At 39.3% G+C, this 26,075-nt stretch overlaps 2 protein-coding genes across 4 annotated transcripts; one reads left to right on the plus strand and one right to left on the minus strand.

The window, feature by feature from the left end:
• The first annotated feature begins 14,359 nt into the window (after window positions 1–14,359).
• LOC110790962 (uncharacterized) lies at window positions 14,360–20,539 on the plus strand. Of its 2 annotated transcripts, none has more exons than XM_021995712.2 (6): window positions 14,360–14,621; window positions 16,115–16,187; window positions 16,267–16,360; window positions 18,425–18,541; window positions 18,656–18,713; window positions 19,826–20,539. In XM_021995712.2, the coding sequence occupies exons 1-6, from the start codon at window positions 14,589–14,591 to the stop codon at window positions 20,315–20,317; spliced, it is 867 nt and encodes a 288-aa protein (XP_021851404.1). In that variant the 5' UTR covers window positions 14,360–14,588; the 3' UTR covers window positions 20,318–20,539. The 2 variants fall into 2 exon arrangements, with proteins under 2 accessions (XP_021851404.1, XP_021851405.1); XM_021995713.2 differs by lacking the exon at window positions 14,360–14,621 and adding an exon at window positions 14,721–15,982.
• Window positions 20,540–21,074: 535 nt separating this feature from the next.
• On the minus strand, window positions 21,075–25,055 carry LOC110790963 (cysteine proteinase inhibitor 6). 2 transcript variants are annotated; one of them, XM_021995715.2, is made up of 4 exons: window positions 24,660–25,055; window positions 23,721–23,940; window positions 22,483–22,625; window positions 21,075–21,491 (listed from the first exon to the last, which is right to left on the minus strand). In XM_021995715.2, exons 1-4 carry the CDS (start codon window positions 25,038–25,040, stop codon window positions 21,336–21,338), a joined length of 900 nt encoding a protein of 299 aa, XP_021851407.2. In that variant the 5' UTR covers window positions 25,041–25,055; the 3' UTR covers window positions 21,075–21,335. The 2 variants fall into 2 exon arrangements, with proteins under 2 accessions (XP_021851407.2, XP_021851406.2); XM_021995714.2 differs by having other exon boundaries at window positions 22,483–22,628.
• Window positions 25,056–26,075: the final 1,020 nt, after the last annotated feature.

The following is a 26,075-nucleotide window of genomic DNA, read 5'->3' on the forward strand; positions in this document are numbered from 1 at the left end:
AATGCTGCACAACGCGTAAAGGACGTTATTAGGCAAGCACGCAAAAACAAAGTCGTATAAACGAAAAGATATACACAAACTAAAAACGAGGACCAGCCAAGGACGCATTTTCAGCGCCCCTGGCTGGGCGCCAAATATTCTCACGCCCAGCGCTGGGCGCTGAAGTTGCTGCCTGGCCTTTTGGTCAGGCACAGCAGCCTCGGTGCCCGCGCATAAAAAAAATACGTAGCAGTAAAAGAAAATTCGTGAAAATTGCTGCAAGGGCGTACGAAAAGGCACTCAATTCTAAGAACGACTTATAAAATAAACAACTCTTTGTGTCGTCATTAGGCCCCCTATGACGACAATGTTCGGCACCAAAACCGAGCATGCTAATTAAATGACCTTGAATGTCACATGGGCAAAGTATTCAAAAAAAAATGTTCAAATAGAGTCTTCAAGGAAAAATAATGTTCGAATAAAAAAATAAATCCGAGTCTAGACTAGGCTATGCCAAAGTACAATCTAAATCCTAAGTCTTAGTTGTCTTATCCATATAATCGATCCTAATGCTTGGTGTCGTTCTGCAAGTTAAAAGGTTAAACCATATTGAGTCTCCCTTCCTAACATTTAAATCAATAAGCACCCATATGTAATTGTCATCCCTTGCTAAGAATCTACGGCCTCAATACTCTCTCTCACCAATAAAAAGAATATATTATGTAATTCAAGTATTTGCAAAATGGAAACGGTCACATTCTGAAAATCATTCCTCCATAGTCGCACAACCCCCAAAGTGAACCTAAGGTGTCAATACCATTGGCAAAAAGCAAAAATTAATGGCCTCAAGGCTTATTATCACATTGGGTCACGACTATCATAGTCCTCTCGAGCCACTCGCTCCTCGAAATACTCCTAAGTACGGACTAAAAGATTTTCCACGAATGCAACATGACGAACCATGAAAATACCCAAATCGGCATGCCATAAGGCTACCATCGGGGTAAAGCAATACACACTAAGAGGGACGCCGCACTAATGATTCTAGTCTTGCAAAAATGAAAATTCGATCTCCCCAACTAACTACCTTGCCAACATTAAGCAAAATGGCGCATGACAAATGAACACCCAAGGGTTAAAGTCTAAAGTGTCAACCAACGAAAGTTATGGTCTAATTAACCTAAGTCTAAAAGTCGCTTGGTCAAGTATTATAGGCTTACGCCACGTCATTATTTAGAGTCTAGGCCACCTCCTTATATTCCTACACGGGTCATAATCAGAAAAATTAATGAAAGTTCGAGTCTAAATCACAACTTCCAATTAAATCCCAGAAACTGGAGTCTGAAAAGAAACAAAAATTATTTTCGATGTAATTCGTTCGTTAAATTTCAATAAAGTAAAAACAACATTTTGAATCTACGCTATTTGCACATTTTAAGAAACGACTAAATACGCTTGCAAAGTAAGACAATTTAAAGGTCTATCCTAGGCCTACTAAAGCTAAAGGTCCACCCTAGGCCTACTAAAGTTAAAGGACCACTATAGGCCTACCAAACGAGGCTCACTCAGTCTCGCCACGTGACTCAAAGACCACAACCATCTACCTTTTAGCCCAAAAGAAAAAATTTGAAGGATTTATGTTGGTGAGAAATCCCAAGCAAAAAGAGAAAATAGAAAGAGAAAAGGGAGAGAGAAGAGAGCGAGCCATGAAATGCTTAGCCCGTACCTCCCAAAGTGCAATAAAAAAAAAGAAAAAAAGAGAAAAGGGAGAGCGAAAAGAGCGAGCCATGAAATACTTAGTCCGTACCTCCCAAAGTGCGAAATTTACCCAAATAAAAGGAAAAGAATTGAGTCAACCAATCCAAATCATGCCACAAAAGCTACATAAAGTTCTGCGATGTCTACCCTTTCCAATCCTTATGTTCTTAGACGCCTTCGCTTTGGGGCCCCTGTTCAGCTCATTTAACCCATCCATGTTCTCATTGCCATAACCCAAGAAACCATTACCTCGACTCTTGTTCTTAATTGAACTTGTTATCAACTGCAAACCACGTACGGCCATTGACACGTGCGTCATACCCATTATTTCCAAAGCCCAAACCTGTTCTTACACCACCATTAGTATAATGGCCATATAACTTATTTGGATACATTCTTGAGCCATCCCCATACTACTCATTGGCCTATGTTGATGTAAACTCATGACACTAGCACGAGGCTGCAAATTGTGAGTCCTAGCAGATGTAATCCTCATGCTTGACTAATACCTATACAAATTATCCTATCTCATTCGACCCGTCTTCAAGCCGTCTTGAGTCACGAATAAAAAAAACAAATGAAGAGTACGTTCTACGCTTAACGTAAAAAAAAATATAAAAAAAATAATAAAAATAAATAAATAATAATACTAAAAAAAATTTGCAAAGCGCACAAAAAAAGAAGCATTTAAAATAAGGAAAAGAAGCATTTAGCGCACAAAAAAAAAGATTCACAAATATTTGGCACAAAACGAAACGGAGCAGCGCAAAAAAGGCAGCCAAGAACGCGCTTTCAACGCCCAGACCTGGGCGCCGAAAATAATAGCGCCCAGCCCTGGGCGCCGTTCTTGCTTCCAACTCCCAATTCCTAAAAAGTGTTCGTATATTTTCCTATATACATGCGGAAGAATAACGAACACTTGGGGGGTAGAAGATCATACAAAATACGAAAAATACGCACGCTCCAAAATTTTCGTACACTTATTTCACCCTATTTCAAACATTACGGTTCCACTCGAACGTATTTGTTTAAAATCGGCATTCTAAGAAACCATTTTCTAAGAACTACGCAAGACCTGATTCCAAATTAAATCTATTTAAGGCGGATACGTAGGCAATCCATGATTCGGTCCAATCAATTTGCAAAAATGTCAAAGCCTATAGAATAACAAGAATAAAAAATAGAGTCCCTTATTGAAATTTAATTACTTGCAATCCAAGTCGAAAGAAAAATTTAAGTCAAAGGAAGAATCCAAGTCATCAGGATGCCAAAATAAGCACACGTCGAAAAATAAATAAGGGCACGTACCCTTGCCAGAAGGAGCACTCACACTCCTAGGCACTTAGCCAATACTCAAAAGATCGCTTCGCCTCAATTGAATGGGGGCTAGCGCGAGCGTCCATGACCTCTAAAAGTACTCGACTTGACCCTCCCTAAAAGCAAAGTAACTCACTTAAAGACCTTCTTTCACCACTAGACACAGTCATAATCGCCAACAAGTAGTAAAGGCAGTAAGCTTGCAATAAAGAGGATTGTTCTACGGCGTCGCCCCATCATTCCTTCAAACTCAGGGCACCCGTTCATGGTAGTCCAAATGCTTGCGAATCCCCTTTGAAAAAATCAGACATTGTCAATAGGATTTGGCACTTAACCAAGGCTCACCCTACTCAGACATATGACACGGGCATCTAAAATCGAAATCTAAAAGCATCATTAATGGGAAGACACAATAGCAACCGGGGGCTAAAAATTGAAATGAAAGAGCTAGGGAAAGAACTAAGTATACCTTGACCTTTTGTGCAGACATACACCAAGTAAATCTAAGTCAATTTGAAAACGGTTTATATTCCCGCAATTCTGAAAAAGATGGCCCCTAAAAGCCTAAAACATGTGCCACACAGGCACAAGTAATACCTTGACGCCTGCACCCTGGCTTCCAGCAAATCCTTAGACAACATTCCAAAAATCGTAACAGTATTTTGATTCACTCATGTAATACTGTACGAACCCTTCTATAAGTCAACTCACTTAGGACACCTCGGATTGTACACGGTAGGACTCGGATTTCAAATAATTTTCAAAGACTTCTTCGAACATAATAAAGTGTCGCTGGTTTAAGCTAAGTATGTGTTTATCTCGATGTTGCAAGTGAGTCAAAAGATTTCTAAATATGGTTATGGGTAAAGAAAGGCACCTAGCTTTTGGTCAAGGCACACTTCAACATGTGACTACCTTGACCATGGCAATGTCGCACAATACAGCAAATCACTACTCGAACGTACCTCGCACTAAACGAGTCTGGTTCAAACTATTCATGATCCATGTCACCATGAATGCATAAAAACGTATGCCAAGCATTATAGCACCAAGCCAATCCCGTAGCTACAATTGGGGGATTGAGAAAAACACTCTAAAAATGCTCGAAATGACGATTTTATCGCAAATTCTCGACGCTAATTCTATACACACGTCATAGGGGCTCAATCCTAAGGTTTGATCGTGTAAAACGAACCTTAGAATGGCTACAACCCCTCCCAAATTCTAAGCACTACTTAGAATATATAAAGTCACCCCACTAACAAGGGTAACTGAAAATCGCGAGTCACCAAAACTCTGATCAAACTACTGCACATAAACGCTCGCCCTATAAGTGCCCGTTACACAGTCTACGTCGTTCCAAAGCAAAAGCGAAAGAAAAAGCAAGGATAAAAACTGTCAAATTCGGCCCAGAAATCATTTTCAACGCCCAGAGCTAGGCGCCGATATCTTTAACGCCCCAGCCTGGGCGCTGAATATCTCTGCTTGCCAAATTTTGCCCAGATATAAAAACAAGAAAGAAACATCTATGAATCCCCGCATCGAACGAAGTAATAAGCCGTGCACACCCACGCAGAAGGTGCTACACTTGTTCGAGCACCTGAACGAGGCGTGATGAAGTACTCCAATGCAAAAAATAATAATGATATCCCAACACCTGGAGGAATGTTCTAAGACACGATGTTAGGCCACACAAGCCTACGTCGCACCATAAGTTCAACCATCCCACGGTACAAGTCTAAAAAAAAAGGCATATTGCACTAATGCAGGCACGACCAAGAGTAAGAGGCAAAGACTACTTATCGCCCAAATTCAAAATGCAAGCCCCACGACTCCTACATTAAGGATTAAAGGTAGCGAAATATTACCTACCACGGAAGGGATAGCTTGCACCTACACGAGCGGAACCCCAAGGCATCTTTCTCAAAAGAACCTACAAAAATCATACGCCAAAAGGAAGCATCCCAACATGCATACTTGGGGGCTCCAAGCTACGAAGCAACCATAGCAAAATAAAAAAATCTCGAAGCAAATGTTTGAACAATCGAAAGGGCACGATGTTTGAGCCCACTTCATGAATGGGCCTGAACCCTATCAAGCTTCTAAGCAAACTATTCAAAATCAGTCATTGCTCAAAAAAAAAATGATTCAAGCAAACTGATTAATGGACCGCACACAACAGCCATTCTATGAACGCTCGTTCGCACATACATATCATCATTCTAAGCATCGAACATTCACGAACGCGTTCAAAAGAAAAAATATATACGAGCGATCAAAATTATACGCCTCAAGGTATGTTCCTCGGGCCATATAGACTCGCCCGACTATTGCAATAACTATACGCCTTAAGAGCGACAAACACCATAGTCCACCAATCGGCTACGACTTCTCGAGAAATCATCACGAGAGAGTCCTGCCTGGGACGCACTTTCAACGCCCAGGACCAGGCGCCAGATATTCCGACGCCCAGCCCTGGGCGCTGAAAATTAGCTCAACTCATTGTGATCTCCAACATTCTACGTTCCAAAAATAAGGAAAAAATAAAAGGGAAGAGAATACGTAGAATTTCCAAGAGGCCAACTGACCAGCCCAAACAACATTTTCAACGCCCAACCTAGGGCGTGAATTATTTCAACGCCAAGGCCTGGGCGTCGAAAATTAACCCAGGCTCAAAAAAGGCCCTAACTTCTATAGGGCCCTGCCATATCCATTCGACTCGAAAATTGCCAATTCCTTTACTGAAAGTCACACCTCACGGCTTTGTTAAGAGTAGCACACCACTACAAAGATCGCTCGCACTTACGAGCACAATCCAAAACACGATCAAGGATGTTACAAAATGCGTATCCCCAAGGAATCTCTTTGACAAGAAATGACCGTCAAGCACGAATGTTTGGGGGCTCGAAAGAAAATAAACATTTCAAAAGAAAGTATGCAAAGTTAAAATCATATCCCCACACTACGCTATACAAAGTCCCGTTTTTGGATAAACTCAAAAGATAAAACCGGATTACAACCTCAAGACAAAAGTCGTCGTTGATACTTATACATAGTCCCCTAATCAAGGACCCAGGTAGTGGAAAAATTGAGCCGAAAAGACTAGCTCAGAACCATGAAAGATGATGACCACGAGACAATGGTCTGTCTAAGCACGTTGTCAACCCACATTCAGGTTACAACTAAATCCGAGCATCCCTCGAAAGAATTCGCTCTTACAAGAATGAATAAAAGAAATTCTCAAAAGAAATCACGATGAACAAAAGAAATAGGGACTTGCCCACCTCAATCGGGCAAGATCGCGCCACGAACCACGCGAGTCCCGAATCGAAAAAACGAATTCAGGGACGTCCACCCTCAGCGGACAGGGCTCTCCCACCTTCAGCGGGCGGGGTCTGCGTCACTAACCGCGCAGGTCCTCAGTTTTCGAAAATGAAAAGAAAATAAAATCTTCAAAACAAAAACAGGCTCGCCATCTTCAGCCGGCGGGGTCTGCATCACTAACCGCGCAGGTCCTCAGTTTTTTCGAAAAATAAAATCTTCAAATTCAAAATAGGCTCCCCATCTTTAGCCGGCGGGGTCTACGTCACAAACCGCGTAGGTCCTTATTTTCAAAAAAAAAAAAAAACGAACTTCAAAACAGACTCGTCCACTTCTATCAGACGGGGTGTCCACCCTTAGCGGACAGGCTCGCCATCTTTAGCCGGCGGGGTCTACGTCCAAACCGCGTAGGTCCTTATTTTCAAAAAAAAAAACAAACAAACTTCAAAACAGATTCGTCCACTTCTTTCGGACGGGGCGTCCACCCTTAGCGGACAGGCTCGCCATCTTTAGCCGGCGGGGTCTACGTCACAAACCGCGTAGGTCCTTATTTTCAAAAAAAAACAAACAAACTCCAAAACAGATTCGTCCACTTCTTTCGGACGGGGTGTCCACCCTTAGCGGACAGGCTCGCCATCTTTAGCCGGCGGGGTCTGCGCCACTAACCGCGCAGGTCCTTAGTCGCTGCAGCGATAACTTTTTCTAGTTTTCCCTTTTCCAAAAATTAAAGGATTGATTTTCCGTTTTTTTCCAAAAAAGAGCGATGTGCTGGATTTTCCTTCGTTTTACGTCCTATAAAAACAAGGGGGGTTTTCTCGTTTAGTTAACCCTGAAAATGAGAATCTTTAAAAACATTTTTACCTCGTGATTGGGCTTGGCCAGGCCCAATTACACTTTATAGCTTTGATTTCGAAAACATCTGTAGCTACTTCCAATGACAAAGTGAGGGAGTTTCTACGCATCTTTAGATACTTCCAATGACAAAGTGAGGGAGTTTCTATACTATCCGTTGACAAATCCCAATGACACGTGAGGGATATGTCGACACTTCAAGTGATGACCCTTAAGTCAAATGTTATCACTCGGGGGCTCGTGAGACCCTCGCAAAACAAGTCACATACACTATGGCTTGTGTGACGCACTCCGTCCAGTACTTTGACCATCGTCTCATCCCGAGACTCAGTCAAAGTGGGGGCTAACTGTAGACACCTACTTTTGTCCCCATTCCCGAAAGGGAAGGTTCGATGATGAGAACATAAATCTCCACTTGGAAACGCATCTCCTATAAAATAACGAATCTCAATCACCCTTTTCATTTCGACCAAAACTGCTATTTATAGAAACCTGTTAAAAATAGTAACTGCCGTAACGGGTAGTTGCTAAAAGTGGCAAGACATAAAAGGTAGAAACCTGTCAGAAATAGGTGTTGCACTCCGACATAAATCCTAAAAGAGATAGAATTTGCAAGAGGAATCCTATTCCTAGTATAATTCGAAAATAAGAGTTGCGTATTAATTAAAATCCTAACGAGCCTAGAGTTCGTAACGGGCCCAGACGCATTCCGTCCTAAAGTTAATACGCACTAAAAGACTCGGATAAGTCTTAAACACTCCGGATTCTAAGAGTCCAAATCTGACAAGGAAATACGGCCCATACCCTATTTTCAACGCCTGGCTCTGGGCGCCGAAATCTTCGGCGCCCAGCCCCGGGCGCTGAAAGTACCTGGGTACGTGTTCTCTCCTAATTATTCTTGGATTAGAGCTCTACAATTCTATCTTTCCACGAACTCTTCCCTATAAATACAGCCCCAAATTCGACGTGAACACAACACACACAATTCATATTCTAAGTATTGACTTCAACCCCTAAGCCTAAGCCTCACGCTGCGAAATTGATCTCGCGTTCTGTCGCAATCGATCCAAATATCGAACATAACGTATCCTATCCCTTGTAGCTAAAGAACTAAGCCCGGAAACTTGAGATTCGTTAAATAAAAGGAGAAATAGCAAAGCCAAAGTGGTTAGTTTTCTGAGAACCGTGACGCACCTCTCAAGGGTGCGTCGTAATGTGTCCCTTCGCATGATTTAATCGCTTTCCTCGCCCTTTTATAAAACTGTTAAACTATTAAATCTGATTGTTCTATCACGCCTAATAAAGACAATATCTTGGGAAATTGAACTATCATGCTAGGTCCCTTGAATCAATCTAAACAAGATAATCACGATCGATCTAGTATCATGTGTTGCATATTGTTAAAATCAATTCAGATTAGTTTAATAGTTAACGCATGTCCCTTAAATTATTTATGCTGAGCTAGTAAGGATATCCTGCCTCTGGAGTTATCGAAGAGCGAGTACTCCTCTCGGTAGTTACAGTCCCCCGAACCCTCAATCTCTACCTTGCGGGTGTACGTTGAGAGATCCCCACACCAGGGATCACAAGGGAACCTATGGCTGTCGTGGTCAAACATAATTGCACTCCCTTTATGTCACGATAACCAGGTTTTGTCAGTTTTTCTCATTGTCGTTAAAAACTGAATGGCGACTCCTATATTACTAGTCAATTGGGTGTAAACTCATAGGAAATCCAATTACACTTGATTTGACAAAAAGAAACGTCACGCCCACGAGGGACGAGGTCACGCATTAGCCTCGTGCTTTTTCGACCCCCTCACACTATGCTTTTGGAGGAGATTCTCTCTCTAACATTTTTCAGCTCGAATTACAAAAATGAGTGAATTGGAAAGCGCGTTGTGCATAGTAGGCGAAGGTCCAACTATTACGCATCTCTGGTTGCCTCACCAAGGAGTAATGGGTATATTCCTTGTGACGAAGTAGATAAGGATGATGTAGCAGAAAGTTGGGCGGTTATCCACAGCGCTCTATTTGAAATGCTGTGCGGGGGCCCTCGTGCGAGTACAGGTCAGGGGTCCGTTTGATAAAGACTGACCTCACACCGGAATCCGATAACCCTAACCAGAGGAGGCTTGCCTAGGTATTTTAGGGTCATGTTGAAAGACTTTATTATATCCTTCTAGTCCTTGCTTGGCTTTCCTAAATAGTGTATGTCAAAACTCAGTGCTTTGAATCGAACGTACACTCGTTGAATAGAGGAAACCGCAGGGTTCGAAGTCTCGTCCACGCCGGACTGCTCGAATGCCTAATCAGGGATCAAGTCCATTCTCTCTGTACCAATAATAGCAAGATTTTAGCTGGGAATTAGTCGGTTAGCTTGACCGAAATCACTTAAACTAGGGGGGCTTTGTTTACCCCTCTTTCTATTGAAAGATTCGAGAGTCGTTGGGTTCAATTGGGGGAAAGCTTTCATAATAACTCTTAGTCTTAGCGGCAGAACTTCACTGGTTGTTTCAACAAAAAAATTTTGATTCGTAAAGAAGGAGTAGCTCTTCCAAAAACTTCGCTTTAGTATACCCATAAGCTTCAATTTCATTCATGGCCGGAAAAACCCAGTAGAAAAGACCAAGGATAGAACCAATTCATCTCATTCTTCGGTTGAAGCTGCTAATATTTTTTTCGCCGCCTTCACCCGCCTTTAGAAGTGGATTCGAACCACTAGACTCTATTTTCTGAGGAGACATGGACTCTGTTCGTTCAGCCGTGACCGTTCTTCTATATGCCTTTTCCGCCTTCAAGCCCTTATCCCGGACCGGGTAGGGGATGTATGAAAACGGTGCAGGAATCTAAGTTGAGTGATTCAGTAAGATAGAAGAGCAACAGTGTTTTTCCTAGTTTCCTACATGTTGACTAACTCAGCTCGGCCAATTGAGACAGATAGGGAGCATGCCATTAAAGGTTTTCCTTTTTCTTTTGAATCTTATCCTCCATAAGCATAGCTTTAGCGTGTAGTCAGTCAAAATTATCTTTCTCTTTTTTTGACTCTTATTAGTGAAGCTCAGCTGGAAGAGATTCTAAGCGGGGGACTGCACTGAACCCTATCCTTTCCAAAAGCTTCGCTTTAGCGACTTCATTCCACAACCATGGTTCTAGAACTACTATTGGTGCTTGCTCTAGGGCTAACCATCTATCATGATTAAGATCGATTAGTGGAACAATGGGCGCAAGACCGATTAAGTCGTATTGATGACAAATTTTGGATATCCCCTAGTAGAAGTCTTTCTTCGAAATAGGCAATAAGCTCTAGATTGGTTGATGGAAGGTATAGAGCTCGGCTTACCATTTGACAATTTATATTTATACATGCTGAAGTTCCAACCAGCACCCTTGAATTTCATTCTTTGAAATCCCCCTCCTCTGTGCTGCTACCTTCCCAACGAGAATGCTTAGTCATTCAGATAGCGACTGGCTTTTTAGTTATGATCCATAGCCTAGGAAAAACCCTTTGTCTCCGGAACCATTAGCCATTAAGAATGTGAAGAAATCGACTACATTAGCACCTTAGGAATTCATACCAGACGAAAAGCAATAGACCCTGCTCCCAAGTCGTGTTGAATCAGAGCTCTTCTTGCTAACGTCTTTAAAGTGAGAGAAGCAATCTGAGGGTGACATCGCTAGGGAGGAATAATAAGAAAGGGTCATAATGATTAGCTTAGTTATTCGTCTCCCATCTCTAAAGGAAGGAGGCCGGAGAAGGTAGTTACATTTGCTTTGGTTCAGGAATTGAGAGAGATGAATCGCCTAGTGTTGTCGGAACATGAGCTGGGGTTAGGCTGGATGCCTTTCTCTTGTTGAAGAAGCTGTGATCGAATCAACTGTAGGTGCAGATGAATTGAATCAAGAGTAAAGGAAGAACAAAAAAAGAAGGAAGATTATAGAGCAAGTGACATCCATCCCATTCGTACCATCTAAACTGCTCCCTTGTCCTAACTTCTCTATTAATTAGATCTCTCCTGTCGAAGTATGAAAATAGGAATTACCTTCTCTTCCTCTTCTTTTTATTTGACTAGTTAAGGCCGGTTAACTCCTACTCTAGATAGATGGGTTTACTCGCTATTTAGTACCCATCAAACCTAATAGAACCAGCCTGCCTAGTCCGAAAGCGATGAAGTGACTTCTTCCGCTAACTTCTTTCTTAACCTGGAGATGGAAAGAGTTCGTAAGTCCTATAGATAGAAATATATACATATTACTGTCTAAGAAAGTAGTCTTTTAACTAGAAACTCTTGAGTACCCAACTCTAGTAGATGCGGGTAGAAAGACTTTTAAAGGAAAGAGAAGATATACAGCTTAGTTCCTCAGAGATATCTCGAGAGGTTTGCCGTGAGAAAGCAACCCCTCCAATTGATCACCGGAAGAACCCAATAGAAATAGAACTCTCACCCACGAAAGAATCAGGGACCTCCTCATCTCAGGCATGGGTTCCTCCTCAGCCAAAGAATCGAAGGCGGATTGAGATAGTCGAGTCTTCAACGGAAAAATCCCTTTCAACCCAGAATCTGGGACCATCCAGAAGATCTACTACAATAGTTCGAAGAAAGCAACCTCCGGAACCAAAGGAAGCTACGATTGCACCTTTAATAGCCAAAAGCTGGTCACGAAATCAATCATGTCACCAAGACGGGAAGGATCTATGAACGACCTGACCCAAGAAGAAAGGGTTTCCGATCAAGCGGAAAAGGTAGCCACACAGCCGGAGTATGATCTTCTCGGTCATCTCAGTAAGTTACCTGCCCACATATCTATCTTGGAGTTGCTGAGAACGTCTCCAAAGCATAAGGAGTTGTTCTTCCATTTCCACTAAGAAGCACAGGTTCCCGCAACCCTGACGCCTCAAGAGCTGCAAGACGTGGTCTGGTCGAACAGATTACGACCAAACATGCACGGACCTTTACAGAAGAGGACATACCAAAGGGGATGGATACATCCCAATAAGTGGTCGGTTGTCCGTTGTCTCATCATCCGTTGTCGAACCATCTGCTTTGTTGCTCTATGCCTAACCTCCAGCCCTGGTTTTGGAATGGATTCCCTCTCCGAGCGGAGCCGAGCAAACCCCCCCCCCCCCCCCCGGCCCTCATATGCCTTTTGGCTAACTTTTACAGGTTGCTACTTTCTAGCTCTTAGCTTGACTACCTCTACCGAGAAGCTCTCTCTCGCTTCAGGTTTGCCTAATCGAATTCTTCCTTTTCCTCCGCAAACCAACCACTTTTAAAAAGGGCATTTCCAGCACCAGGAACATCTTTTTCTTATGAGATATCGATCGAATAGCCCTCAAAAGGCTTCATCAATGTGCGCGTTAACGACCCCTTATTCGCCCTTTTGAGAGTGAAACTACACCATCCACCTACCTCTACTCGGATCTCTTTCTAGAACCACCTCCTTAGAAAGAGCCTCTTTTTACCTGACTCTATCTTCTAAGTGAATTGGCATTACCTTAGGGGGCGTTTGGTTGGGGGTAGTAATCTAAGGGAAAGGGAATGAACTGATATCATTCCCTTTGTTGTTGTTGTTTGTTAGGTCTAATTTACCATTCCCTTTACCCTTTTTCAGTTTTAAGTTAACCCAAAAAGCTTCTAGCCTAATTCCCCACCCCCCCCCCCCAGACTTTCCCATTCCCATTCCCCCCTTCACTTCCCCTCCCCATCTCTCTCCTCTAACCCTAGATCTTCAGACAACCTCCAGACCCACCATCTCTGCCGTCCACCGCCACACCATCAACATACATGCCGTCCCAACCAAACACTACCACAAACGAAACTCCGGTGTACGAACAGAGGGCGGCGCCGACAAAGAAATAGAGGAGAAGAGGCCGCGAAGGAGAGAAAATGGAGGGGAAGGTGCGCGGCGGCGAGGGAGAGAAAATGAAGGGGAAGGTGGGTCGGCGGCGAGGGAGAGAAAATGGAGGGGGGAGGTGGGCGGCGGAGAGGGAGAGAAAATGAAGGGGAAGGTGGGCAGCGGCGAGGGAGAGAAAGTGGTGGGAAGGTGGGCGGCGGTGAGGGAGAGGAAATGGAGGGGGGAGGTGGGCGGCGGCGAGGGAGAGAAATTGGAGGGGGGAGGTGGGCGGCAGCGAGGGAGAGAAAATGAAGGGAGAAGATGGGCGGAGGCGAGGAGAGAAACTGAAGGGGAAAGGTGGGCGACGATGGCGGCGACTAGGGAGTAGAAGGCGACAAAAACTCTATGGAACAAGGGTTAGAGAAAGAAAGATGTGAAATATTGAAAATGATAACCAAACAACATTTTTAATCAAAGGGATTCATTCCTATTCTATTTCTTTCCCTTTGTTGATTCCATTCCCTTTACCCAGTGTGAACCAAACGCCCCCTTAGTAAGCTAGCTTTCTAAGCAAGCCTTTATTGTACACCCTCACCTAACGGTTTCATCTATCTTTTCATTTTTAGGTGGTAAAAAAATAAATTTTAACTTTTTTATGTGGTAAAATACAAATTTTAGTTTGTTAGATGGTAAATAATTTTTCAATTTCTTTACCTGATAAAACATAATTTTTTAAATTTTTTATAGATAAGTTAATACGGAGTAAGTTATAGAAATACGAGTATAATGTTATTCGTCCATTTGTTTTCTAAAATTACTTTTCTTTATTTTATTTTAGTTTTCATAAATGATCTCCAAATATTTAATTAATTATAAAAATAAGGAAATTTTGTGAAACACTACCTTTAAGTTTAGTGGTTTTGTGAATTGCTACCTTTTAAAAACTTTTTTTAATTTTACTACCTTATAAGTTTGATTTGTTTGACTAACACTACCATTTGACGTTTTCCGTTAATGTTTTTCGTCGTGTATTTGTTCTATTCTTTTAAATATATGCGTTCCTTTGCCGTTTTGTTCATTTGCCATATTAAAAAAATCGTTGTAGTGGGGTTCAAAGACGGAAAATATTAACGAAAAACGTCAAATGATAGTGTTAGTCAAACAAAACAAACTTATAAGGTAGTATAATATAATTTTCTTTTCAAAAGGTAGCAATTCACAAAACCATCAAACTTAAAGGTAGTGTTTCACCAAATTTGCTAAAAATAAATAACTTGTTGGTTGTACGTCTTCTTAATTTCGTCTGGACTTTCCATCTCTCGTACGAAAACTGAATTCTAACTCCTTTCGAATTACCTTGGGTTTTCCCCCAAATTGCCCCCTTTTTAAGCTCTGTAAATACTTCTAATTCATCCGAAATTGCTTAGTTCGATTCGACTGTTAGTCGTCTGATCTGTTTCTGCAAATCCCCTTTATTTTTATTTTAAATAAATTTGTCCTTTTTGACGAGAAAATTCTGAAGAAATCATGAGGAAGAAGCTCGATACTCGTTTCCCAGCTGTATGTTTATCTCTTTCTCTCTCCTCTTTTATTTCTTTTTCTTATTGATCTATCCTGATTATGTTACCAGATCTGAATTTTTATGGATTTTTTTAATACTTTGTTTGAGTGGATTATATGATTTATTGCTTTATACCCTTTTCAATTTAGTGGATTTTTGTGTAACTTTTTGGTGTTTTGATGATCATATATGAGGATAAATTGATTTGAGCCATATGGGTGTTGTTCTTTCGAATTTAGTTGATTTTTGAGATGTTTAATGTGAAGATTGTTTAATTTTTAGGATAATATGATCCGAGTCATGCTCAGTTGCCGTTTTGTGTGTGTTTAATTGGTTCTAGATGGTTGTATTGTTCCTGTTTGAAATTTTCTGTGGTGCTGACTTTTTGGGGTCAAGTTCAAATTAGTTTCCTGATGAGTACGAGCTTTGTATATTTTTTTGTTGATCATAATGAATTGAGAAAAATGAGAGGTTAAAGGATTGCGATTGGAGGAAGATATGATGAACTTTTCTACTGAGTTGCGTGATTCAGGGTGATGATTTGTTCTCGCTGTTTGTTTGCCTCCATATAGGGTAAATAGTTTGTGATTGATTGTCTAATTTGTTCAAAGGACGATGTTTTGTTTGTGAAGCCAATGTTTTGACTTCATTTATAACTTTCCATTATTATGCCAGTATTAGTTACTAACTATATATAATAGAGAAAGGTGTGATGCTGCAGTTGACGGTCAGAGTTTTGGCTGAATTTGACATTTCGGGATTATTTTTCCTTTAGATATTTCAACTGGTTGTTCTATTTGTTATCACTGGTTAGTTTGTTGGAGATATCTACCTGAATACTGGACATTTTTGGTTTTAACTTTTAAGTATTTTAGGGTTGGCACAAACCCAACCTTCATATAAATATGGCTGAAGATAAAAGCAGTAGATTCAAGGACAAACTTGAGCCGTTTATGTAACTATTAGTTGTTTTAGTAATAAATGCATTTTGTTGTGAAATTGTTTTATGGTTAATTATGGGGAAATAGCTGTTGTTGAACAGAATTGATGTGGTGAGGATAAGGAAGTTTTTTTTCCAAGTCTTTTCAATTTTGGATGGGTTTAGCTCATTAAAGAAGAAAGGGAAATAGGTTCATCTTGTTCTTTCCCCTTCTTCCCAAACTAACATCCAAACAAGGGGAAATTGATCTCTTACTTTGTGTCCCTCCCCTTCTTTCCAAAACATATACTACTTTGTATCTGGACAACCATTATTATTTTCTATCTCTTTCCCCACCTTCCGATTAGTCCTTCACAATGACGTTCTCTTGCAAGTGGCATCTCAGATCACTATTGCACACCTAGCTTCTTATGGCTGTTTGTAAGTTACATTCTATTTAAAAATTAAAATGGAGGATTCCTTCTATAGCCTGTGATGTTTATTTAAGGTGCAGTTTTGATGGGTCAATCATTTATGCATTCTGTTGATTGGTTGTTTTGATTGAATTGGCAGGCTCGGATAAAAAAGATCATGCAAGCTGATGAAGATGTTGGGAAGATAGCAATGGCAGTTCCAGTTTTAGTTTGTAAGTGTCATCAAGATTTGGGTTTTGAACTTTTGAAATTATGAATGTATGCTCACACTCTGAATTTATATTTGTGCAGCAAAGGCATTGGAATTGTTTCTACAAGACCTGTGTGATCGTACTTATGACATAACTCTTCAAAGAGGAGCCAAAACTATGAGTTCTCTTCATCTGTGAGTTCAAAGCTAGATTTTTTTTGGGGCTATTTTACCCAAGTGTTGAATGTCTTGCATTCTCGACTTTATGTGTGATGTGTGGGATTGTCTGTCTTTGGGTGTGGTTTGCCCGCTTTTTTTCTATATAAATCAAGCTGACAGTTTAGATAGTTTTGGTGTGTGTAAAAATAAATAAAGGCAGTTAGATGTTTTAGTGACGGGACGTGCTACAAACATTTTCCAAACAATTAAAATGATGTTTGCTGACATTTACAACAGACGGTATATAGTAACTACTTTGGCCTTTTTGATAATTGTCAGCATGTACAGTTGGAGTTCCTTTTCTGCACACTTTGTGATTTGTATTAATCATTTGTACTTACAATCTCCTCATTGCCATTTTTGTTTCCTTCTTCCACTTTCTCCCTTTTCTCGTTGGCTAGTCTGTGTTTTGTGGTGGGGGATGTATTGTGGGTGACTCTACGATGGCCTAGCTTTAAAATAGAGGTCGAACATAGTGAAAAGAGATCCAAATTAAGGGCTTGACTATAACAAGCCAGTGGGTGATGAATGGTACTTTGATAAAACGTTTTTTGTAATGGCTGAGGATAAGAATGATGTGAGCCAAAGAGAATGGAATGGTGATTTATGCTAAAAAATTGATACAGTATGAATTGCGAGTCACAGAATTTCTGTTTTTGTCCTATAATCTGTCCTTTATATTGTTACTCATTCCGTCCCAATTTAATCGTCACATTAAGTTTTTGACGGAGTTTTATGCGATAAGTAGATGTTAGCTTTTCTATTATATTCTAATAGAAAAGTAGGGTGCGATGGGAGATAAATGGCGAAATATTTTAATTGAATGAGAGAAAGAGTGGGATTCTGACTTCTGATAGTGGGAAGAGAGATGAAATAAAATATTAATATTAGTAGGTCTATGCCATAAAAGGAAATATGATAATTAAATTGGGACGCGAAAAAAGAAAGTGTGACGATTAAATTGGGATAGGAGGGAGTACATAGCAGTCCACTTATTTGTATGGGTCAACTGTGTTCCTTCATTTCTTATGTAAAGCTGCACTGTTTGAGCACCATATCTTCTTACCCTAGGTGAGAGTCTTATTGGAGGCTCTTGGTGACCGTATGGCTGGATCTGTCTTTTCATATTTGGAGCTATTATTACAAACAGCTATTTAAGCATCATAGTATAGAGTTCCTAGAAAGCTAGATGATATACAAGTTTACATTGCTCATTTTTTGTGAAATATCCATTTGGAATATTTGACTTAAATACTGGCCTTTCATCAGCTTTTATGTCAAGGGCTCAAGGTCCCTCTCTTTGACATCTTACTTAGCCATTTGACCAAGGGTCCTGGCATGTGATGTTAGGCAGTGAGATTGGCCATTTGTGCTGTATGTTTAGTGATACCGAAAAAGTTATCTGTGACTTGAGCACTTGCTGTCAGATGATAATAAAGAACTTGCCAATTAGTTTCTTGGAAGAAGTTGCCCAAATTAGTTGGTTCAATCAGGGGCCTCCGGCCATGTGAACTTCTCTACTGCAAACTCTTTCTTGGTATATTGTCTTACCGTGAATCCATTATTGGTGAATCATTTTGTAGATTGCTTTGGGAATGAGTAACTCCTTGTGAAAGCTCAAACTGTCTAGAAATGAAACTTGATTGGTTGCTAATCGATGTGTGTGCTTCAAGGATAGATGGCCCATACACCAACCAGATCAAATAGTCTTGCAAAAATCCTTGTGTTATTGTTTTGCAGTTGCATAGTTTAGTACTCTAGGTCATATCCTATGTGTTGTCTGGGGCCTTTTTTGGGGAAGGCGTACTGTACGTGGGGCACGAGAACACTGTTGGACAAACCTTAATATTCTTTCAATTTGATTTGGCTGTGTTGCCAACTGATGAGACCTAGACTGAAGGCGGAAGCCATGAATTCCATTCATACCAGACTCTCAATTTCCATTTCAATTTTTCTTGCAACACAAATGGTTTTGTCATCCTTTATATTGCTTGTCTAGTTTTGTTCAGCTATTGATTCTTTGTTAATGGATGGACGCAGAAAACATTGCATACATAGCTTCAGCATGTTTGATTTTCTGAAGGACGTAGTGAGCAAGGTTCCTGATTATGGTAATTCTGATGCTAATGCAGATGATCGAACTGCTACCAAGAGAAGGTTAGTGCAATTGTCGTCTGAACTCCGATGGGTTCGGTTTTTTCTCTTTTCTCGTGTATTTACTTTTAGAATACTCTGTAAGAAATAACAGACTAAACCTTTGTCATTTGCCAGAAAGTCTGCAGTTGACGAGTATCATGACAGCGATGAAGAGTTAAAGAAAAGCAGGATGGTGAGACACTAGCATACTCTTGGTTCTTTGCTATCCTTCTTTTATACATAATTCTATTTTTCTACATGCGAAATTTATTCTACTTCATTGTTTGCAGAAAACCCATTGACAAACATTTAAAAAATATTGAATTGAATAGAGCCCATTATAATTAAGAATCACTATGTTAGAGGTCAAAGTGAAGAACTGTTCTGAAGTATACTCTGAGTCTCTGGTTCTTATAAATAGGGAAGTTAAAAATGGTACCCCTAAAACTTACTGGGACTTTAGTTTGATAAAATATTCTCAATGGCGCATTTTGGTAGATGTGGGATTGAAGTACAGATAGAGGTTTGACCACCTTAATCAGATACGTTGTAAGCCATTTTAAAGAGCAGATTGGTACCAGAATGTTATCTTTCATAACACTGGATCAGTATTTTCATTTAGTGGCTTTGGAGAGGACAAAAGGGAATCTAAACCTGACATGCCATCTGAAGGCTTGGAACTTTGGAAGAAATCACAACTAATATTGGTGAAAATCACTCAAGTTTATGATTTTATCCATTAAGTATATGTATTTAAATACGTTCATGTCCCTGTACGTAGTTTAAAGAAAGGCTCCTATATGTAAATGGTATTTCTCATCTCGGTTTGTCACCGTCTAACTGCTAATAGTTAACATCTATTCTACATTTCTACTGAACATCTTGCTTTCAAACTGGTAATGTCTAATGCTACAACTTGGTCAAACCAGCTAATACATTCAGCGCTAGCTAACAGCTAGTTCCCAACAACATAACCAGGTGTAGATAAAGTTTCCTGCTCATGGTTGTGAGCGTTCACCTAACACTCCTTACACAGCGAAAGAAGGGGTGTAGCTCGTGTAAGGATAAATAAGAAGAATATAAATTCTCTTCCTTCTGTTTTGAATTTTTTTATTTGAAAGAAGACATTTTGGTTTTCATCTGTTTTCTTTTTTAAAGAAGACATTTATCTTTTCTTGGCAAGACCTATTTTAAAGAGATGTACTTATTATTGCTTCCATACGCAAAGCAATTGTTAAGTAGCAATAGTGTTTGAGTTATTTAGTGTTGTGTGGAGAATAACAGGCTTTGGTTGACTAAATGCAGCAAGAAATGAGCCATGCCAGCGGCAGTGGTAGAGGAAGAGGACGGGGGAGAGGACGAGGACGAGGACGAGGAAGGCCTCCGCTAGAAAGAGAGGCAGTCTCTCATCATGAGATGGACGCCGAACCATCGACAACTTTTGAGCCAATGAATAAGCCTTGCCCTATCCAAGTACCTAACACGGATGATGATCCCAATAATAAATTAGATCCAATGAAGGAGAGTCCAGTTGTAGGGGACGGTGGAGACACAGCCATCAGGAATTTTGATTTGAATGCTGAGGTAGCTGCTGACAACCAGGAAATGGTACCCACTGTAACAGCAGCAGCAGCAGCAGCAGCAGCAGAAAATGATGTAGCATCAGTCGAGCAGCCACCTCCTGAAAGCAAGAACGATGAGTTGGTCTCTGAGGTCGATGGGATGGCCATTGACCCACATCAGATAGCCCAATTTAACTCGAGAATAGACGAAGATGAAGACTATGATGAAGAGTAGCTGAATCAATGTAGGAGCGGAGGTAGGATGAAAATGTAGATTAAAGTGGAGACCTATTCCTAATCCTAATCCTAATCCTTGGGTGAAATGGAAAGACAATAGAAATCTTTTAACTAAAGTCTCTGCGGGATCTGTATAATTGATGATTAGTAGGTTTTCTAAGTAGGAGGAGGTATGGTTTGCATTCTTGTCACCATCTTTAATTGCAGAAATATTTTAACATAGTCGGATGTCGTAGTGTGCAGTCTAGTCATTTTATGTATTTTTCTTTGGGACTTTTAGGCAAAATTACCCTCAATGGCATGAATGCAAGTCAATAGCACCAACTTGGGCCATTTACGACTTGTTTCAGTGGCATTGTTGACTTCAATTACCAAGTTAAATACCATGACAATGACTAAATAATGTCATTATGATTATGAAACAAGTTCATTCATATCACGTACTCAAAAGAAATAGAGAAACTTAAAGAAAGAAATGATCAATAATCTGGATGATATTGTTCGTCCTTTGCCCTTTGAGCACGGATTTTTTTCTTTTAAATAAAATATTTACTAACAAACACAGATTTTTCTTTTAAATAAAACATTTACCAACAAACGCAAAACAATTTGAATCAAATATCGATTTTTTAAATCTGCAATTCATAGCTTTTGTTTCTTTTTTTTAAAAAAAACTACGATATTCAAAAGGCAATTGGTCGATTTTTAGTCAAAGAAATCAAAGCCGGAAGAATTAAAATCTTCCTAAACAAAAATCAAGAGAACACTTTAACTAATATAAACATGTTAAGGCAGCATTTCAACAGAGTAGGGAAGTTGTTAAAAGCAAGATAGCAATCTCCATTTCATATACATCCATAGCTATAAATTCTATAATATCCATATAGAAGAAACGACGGTGTAACCGTAACAAAAGACAAGGCTTATTATACTCAGAGCAAGTCAGCTTGCATTCATTACATACTATTCTAAGTGCTCACAGTCACAGTTAATTAACAAACAAAGAAGTCCAAAACTCATTCCTTGTTCTCGAACTCAGGCTCGATGTTTCCCATTTGATTAAGGTTATAGTTTCCTTGACTGTTTTTGTGCACCTCCACATTAAATTTCTCCTCCTTGTTTCCTCTCTTCACTTTGAGGTGCAGGTTAAACTTAGCAGTGTCATCCACAACCTGTCATATAACCACTTTCACATCAGACTTCAAACACATGTTGCCACAAGGCCCACAATTACACAAAACTTGAAAAACTATGAAAACTAGTGGGTGCAAGATATGTATATTCTCACACCTATATCAACAAATTCCTTCGGGTCAATAACTAGTAGGGATTAGTGAGGCAGGATATACTAATGAAAATTGATCCCAATCCTCACATCTAATTACTCTTTCCGTATTTTAATATGAGTTACACAGTTTGACAGATACGGAATGTTAAAAAAATGAGTTGATATTATTTAAGTAACAGCAAGTGGGGTAGTATGTTATTATTTATTATCAGTGAGTTAATTATTTATTGTGGAAAAAAGAGGATGTAAATTAAGTGCATAGACGATAAGAGTGAAAAATAAGATTATTTAATTGGGAGTGGATACCACAACATATCAAAGATAGAAAATGCAACTCATATTGAAAATGTAAAGTGCTGAACCATGAGGAAGAGGAAGAGGAAGAGGAAGATAAATATAATTGGGAGTAGATACCAATATACCATGACATACCAAAAAATAGGAAGTGTAACTCATATTAAATCGGACAACTTTAGAAAGTGCAACTCACATAAAAATACTCAAGGATTACCAAAATCTTTGGTATTGTGCTATTCCGAATTCATAAAGTGTAAGATATTAAAAGAATATACTATCTCTGTTCCAAAATAATAAAGCAAGAATTTTACTCACATAATCCCAAATAGTAGGTCACATTCTAAATTTAGTAAATGCGGTTTTGAAATTACCCTTAAAAAGGTCAATGTCGAATATGATAAGCCGTTAAAAGTCAGAAGGTGTGGTATTTTCACTAAGTTTCTTGAAAAATTAGCTCAAAATCATCTGTGACCTATTTACTTGATGAAGGATGGAATATTTTTCATCTAGCTTTCTCTAAGTAGAGGAGGAAAAGAAAGAGTAACTAAAAAGTGTCAGTAGGTAACAGAAGGACGAACCTCAGCCTTCGCATGAGACACTTCTTGCAGTTCATAAGGGAATAAGGAGTTGGATCTTTGCTGTATGGTCTGAAGAGCATGATTTGCTGCATTTTGCACTTCAGGGTCATGGACTGGCACTTCTTTCCATCCTGCGCCATGTCCTTCTGATTGATCATATAACCATAGGTTAGTGCCAGCATGCTAACAATCACTTAGAAGTACAAAAACAAGAAAGATGATTCATTGACCACACAACACAACTTATTACACCATTAGATCATATTGGAAAAATAATGTATGAAAGATGCTTCATGGAACTCCAAAATTAATCAGTTTATTAGTGGCTTCAATAAACAGATAAAGAATGCAATTCTCTTTCTGCAGAAGAATTGATTGATTGGTCTCCATGCTCAGAACCAAAAAACTCGAATCTCCACGTAGAACGGTAGAATACAAAATGAAGCATATATTTTTCAGTCGTATTCTTTTCATAGAACCAGAACGGAACAATCAAAAGCTGAATTAAGGATGATACTGGATCATCTGTGACAGGCAATTTCCATTGAACATGACAATAACAAAAGACACACATTTCTATTAGGCATTTTGTTAAAGATGTCATGAGGTATTCCTGATCTCAATCCAAATTACATCCAACCCTGAAATTTATCATTAAAGAGAAATGTCTTGCATTTATTGCACTTCAAGGGAGCTACACGCTCGAGAAGAAGAAACAAGGATAAAACGGAAGTGGAATTCGTCTATTAAAGCAACACATTCACACTCTCTCTCAACTTAACACGAACTGTTAGCTGCGTCTCTATAAAAAAATATGACTAGGAGTAGACAATACACTCACCAGAAGATACCTTTCTAAACAATCAAATTCAGATAGCAACACATAGAAAGCAGGGTAGTCATTATGGATGGGTGGCAAACAACCACTCACAGTATCACAGCAACAATATCCAAGTCAAGTAGCTTTGAGCCTATACACACTATGTAGTCCTTTAGAAAGATGTCTTGAGCTATTCATTCAATAATTTCAAATAAGGCCTATCGTGTATGAATAAAGCATAGGTTAAGCTGCTAGTGTTCCTCCGAACATTCTTCTTAAAGGAACCCTTGGTCATGATAAAACGGGAATTTACAACCTTGAAGATCAAGCTACTACTATTCATATATGTTGAGATTCTTCTTATTATATCCAACAACACTAATAGTTTTCGGCGAAAATTATGAACCTTAATCATTACCTTTATTAGCACCAAGGTCAGAAGAAGTGATTGCATGGCTTTCCTCAGTATGCTTGAATTCCTGAAGCTCCTTGAAGTTCATCCATGGCTTCACCCATACTTTTGCTTCATACAGCTTCTTCTTGCCAGAATCGATCGCTTCGATTGTGAAGTGATGTAACGTACCCGCAACTACCTGTTCCTTTGCCTTTATAATCCTTGCAAACTCCAGCAAGGCATTCTTCATTCAAACAAAGAGAAAAGTGAGAAGAGTAATATGCACAACAATTGTCAAGTGAATCCTTTCACAAACCCAAAACTACCAACAAAAATTAAACTTATTACTCTTCATCCTCCCAAAGACTTACCCAATTGCCTTGTTTACGGTCGGAGACATAACTTTCAACACTAATATCTTTAATTATCTTTAGTAATGTCTTGATATCACAAATTAAGATGAGTCTAACAATGAAACCCGGGACGACTCCTCTTATTCACACTATAGAATAAAACCAAAATGGGCAACAACTTTTGACACAAATATTATGCAAGACCTAAGAAGGTCAAATCCCAAAATTAAACATAGCAATTGAAAAAAAAACATAAAAATCAAGATACCGAAATCGTAATTGGGTGAGAAAAAGGGGAAAAACAAAGCATCTTCTGATCAAACCCCAACTTCAAAAAAAAAGGAATCGGCAAGAAAAAACAAAATATAGCAGTAAATCCTGTAAAATTGTGAAATGGGCAACTTCAAATTCTGTTAACAGAAAAATCCAAATCCCAGAAAATATCACACAGAACTATGAACCGGGTACCATCAAAATTTGCAGAAAATCAGGACATCAAAAAATAAAAAATAAACCCACAAATTACCAGTAAAACATGCGAAACTATGAAATGCGCAACTTCAAATTCTGCAAAAAAAAACAAAGCGTTTAATTTAAAAAATTAGTAAACCTCTTTCTTGTTGTGTTCGTCGACAGCAAAACGGGCAAGGCTTTCAATCTCAGCATCATTGGAAGCACCTTGGGATTCGCGCAAACCACCGAGAGTAGCCATTGACGGTTCAGATTCAAAGTCGATGCAAGACCCTGTTGATCCTTGATGACAGAAGATGAGGATAGATAAAATGAGATAGGGAATGAGAGTTGAAGAGTGGTGACAGAGGAAGAAGATGCTCAACATAGATTTATAGAAGATTTTGCCTTCGTTTTTGCTTAATGTAGAAGTTTTAAAAGAGAAGAAGAGATGGATTTGCGAGACGAACGATTTCTTGTATTCTTTCATTTCGCGTTTATTCCACTGGTGTTGTGGTGGGCTCTTCTTGTGCCAAGTCATCGAGGTTCCTTCATAGAGGCCGACACGTGCTAACTGCTAAGGCACCCGTTAATACGTTATGTCGGCCGTGTATAACAATTAGTCTCATTTCAGTGAGAGCGGAGAGGCCAATAGCTGATATGTATTTTAAGATACATATTGTTTCAATAAATGACAAAATAGAAATAAGATAAAAATAAAATCATGTGTCATTTTACAAAGAACAAATGCCATTTTGAAAAAATGGATGTCATTTTTTCAAAAATCAATGTCATTTTCCAAAAACGGATGCCATTTTAAAAAAAATTGATTTTGTCTCCTTTAGCGTTTGTCTTATCCCTATTTTGTCGTTTAGTGGATGATATGTATTTGTGAAATACATATCAGATATTGATTTATACTTCCTCGATTTTAGTAGGATGTAAAATATTTTTATGGAAAAAATACTCTCTCCGTTTCGGAATACTTGCACCGCTTTTCTTATAAGATCGTCCTGGATTACTTACACCGTTTTTAAAAATGGTAAAAATTATTAATATTATATCAACTACCTCCTTCACATGTCACTTTATGGTCTCATGCACCATCCCCCCTACCCCTTTACGGTCTTTACCCCTTTAAAAAGTTGACGTATATCCCTATCTATATTAAAAAATACCACACTATTTCAACAACCATCTAATTAAATAATAAGTCAATTACTTTGTATTAAACTCTGTGTCGGTCAAGCCGGTTCAAGTATTCCAAGACGGAGAAGTATTTTCTTCCAATTATTTTACGTTGTTTGTTTGGCAATGGATGAAAAAACAAATTCTAATAACTCTCTTAAAGGTCTAAAAAGAATTTATTTGAAAGAAAGGAAAATCGGTTTTTCACTTTTTCTTCTTACCTCCATCTCCCTTTAGCAAAGAAAAACTAGTTTGAAATTGTTTTTCCCTTGGAAAATATTTTACTTTATGAAAAACATATTACACCAAACCAAACGGAGCCTTATTAATCCAGTCACCTGGTCGGTTAAGTTTTTTAATTTTATTTTTCTACGATTAATTTTTTGTC

This window comes from Spinacia oleracea, chromosome 1 (genome assembly GCF_020520425.1).
Source record: "Spinacia oleracea cultivar Varoflay chromosome 1, BTI_SOV_V1, whole genome shotgun sequence".
Lineage (NCBI taxonomy): Eukaryota > Viridiplantae > Streptophyta > Magnoliopsida > Caryophyllales > Amaranthaceae > Spinacia > Spinacia oleracea.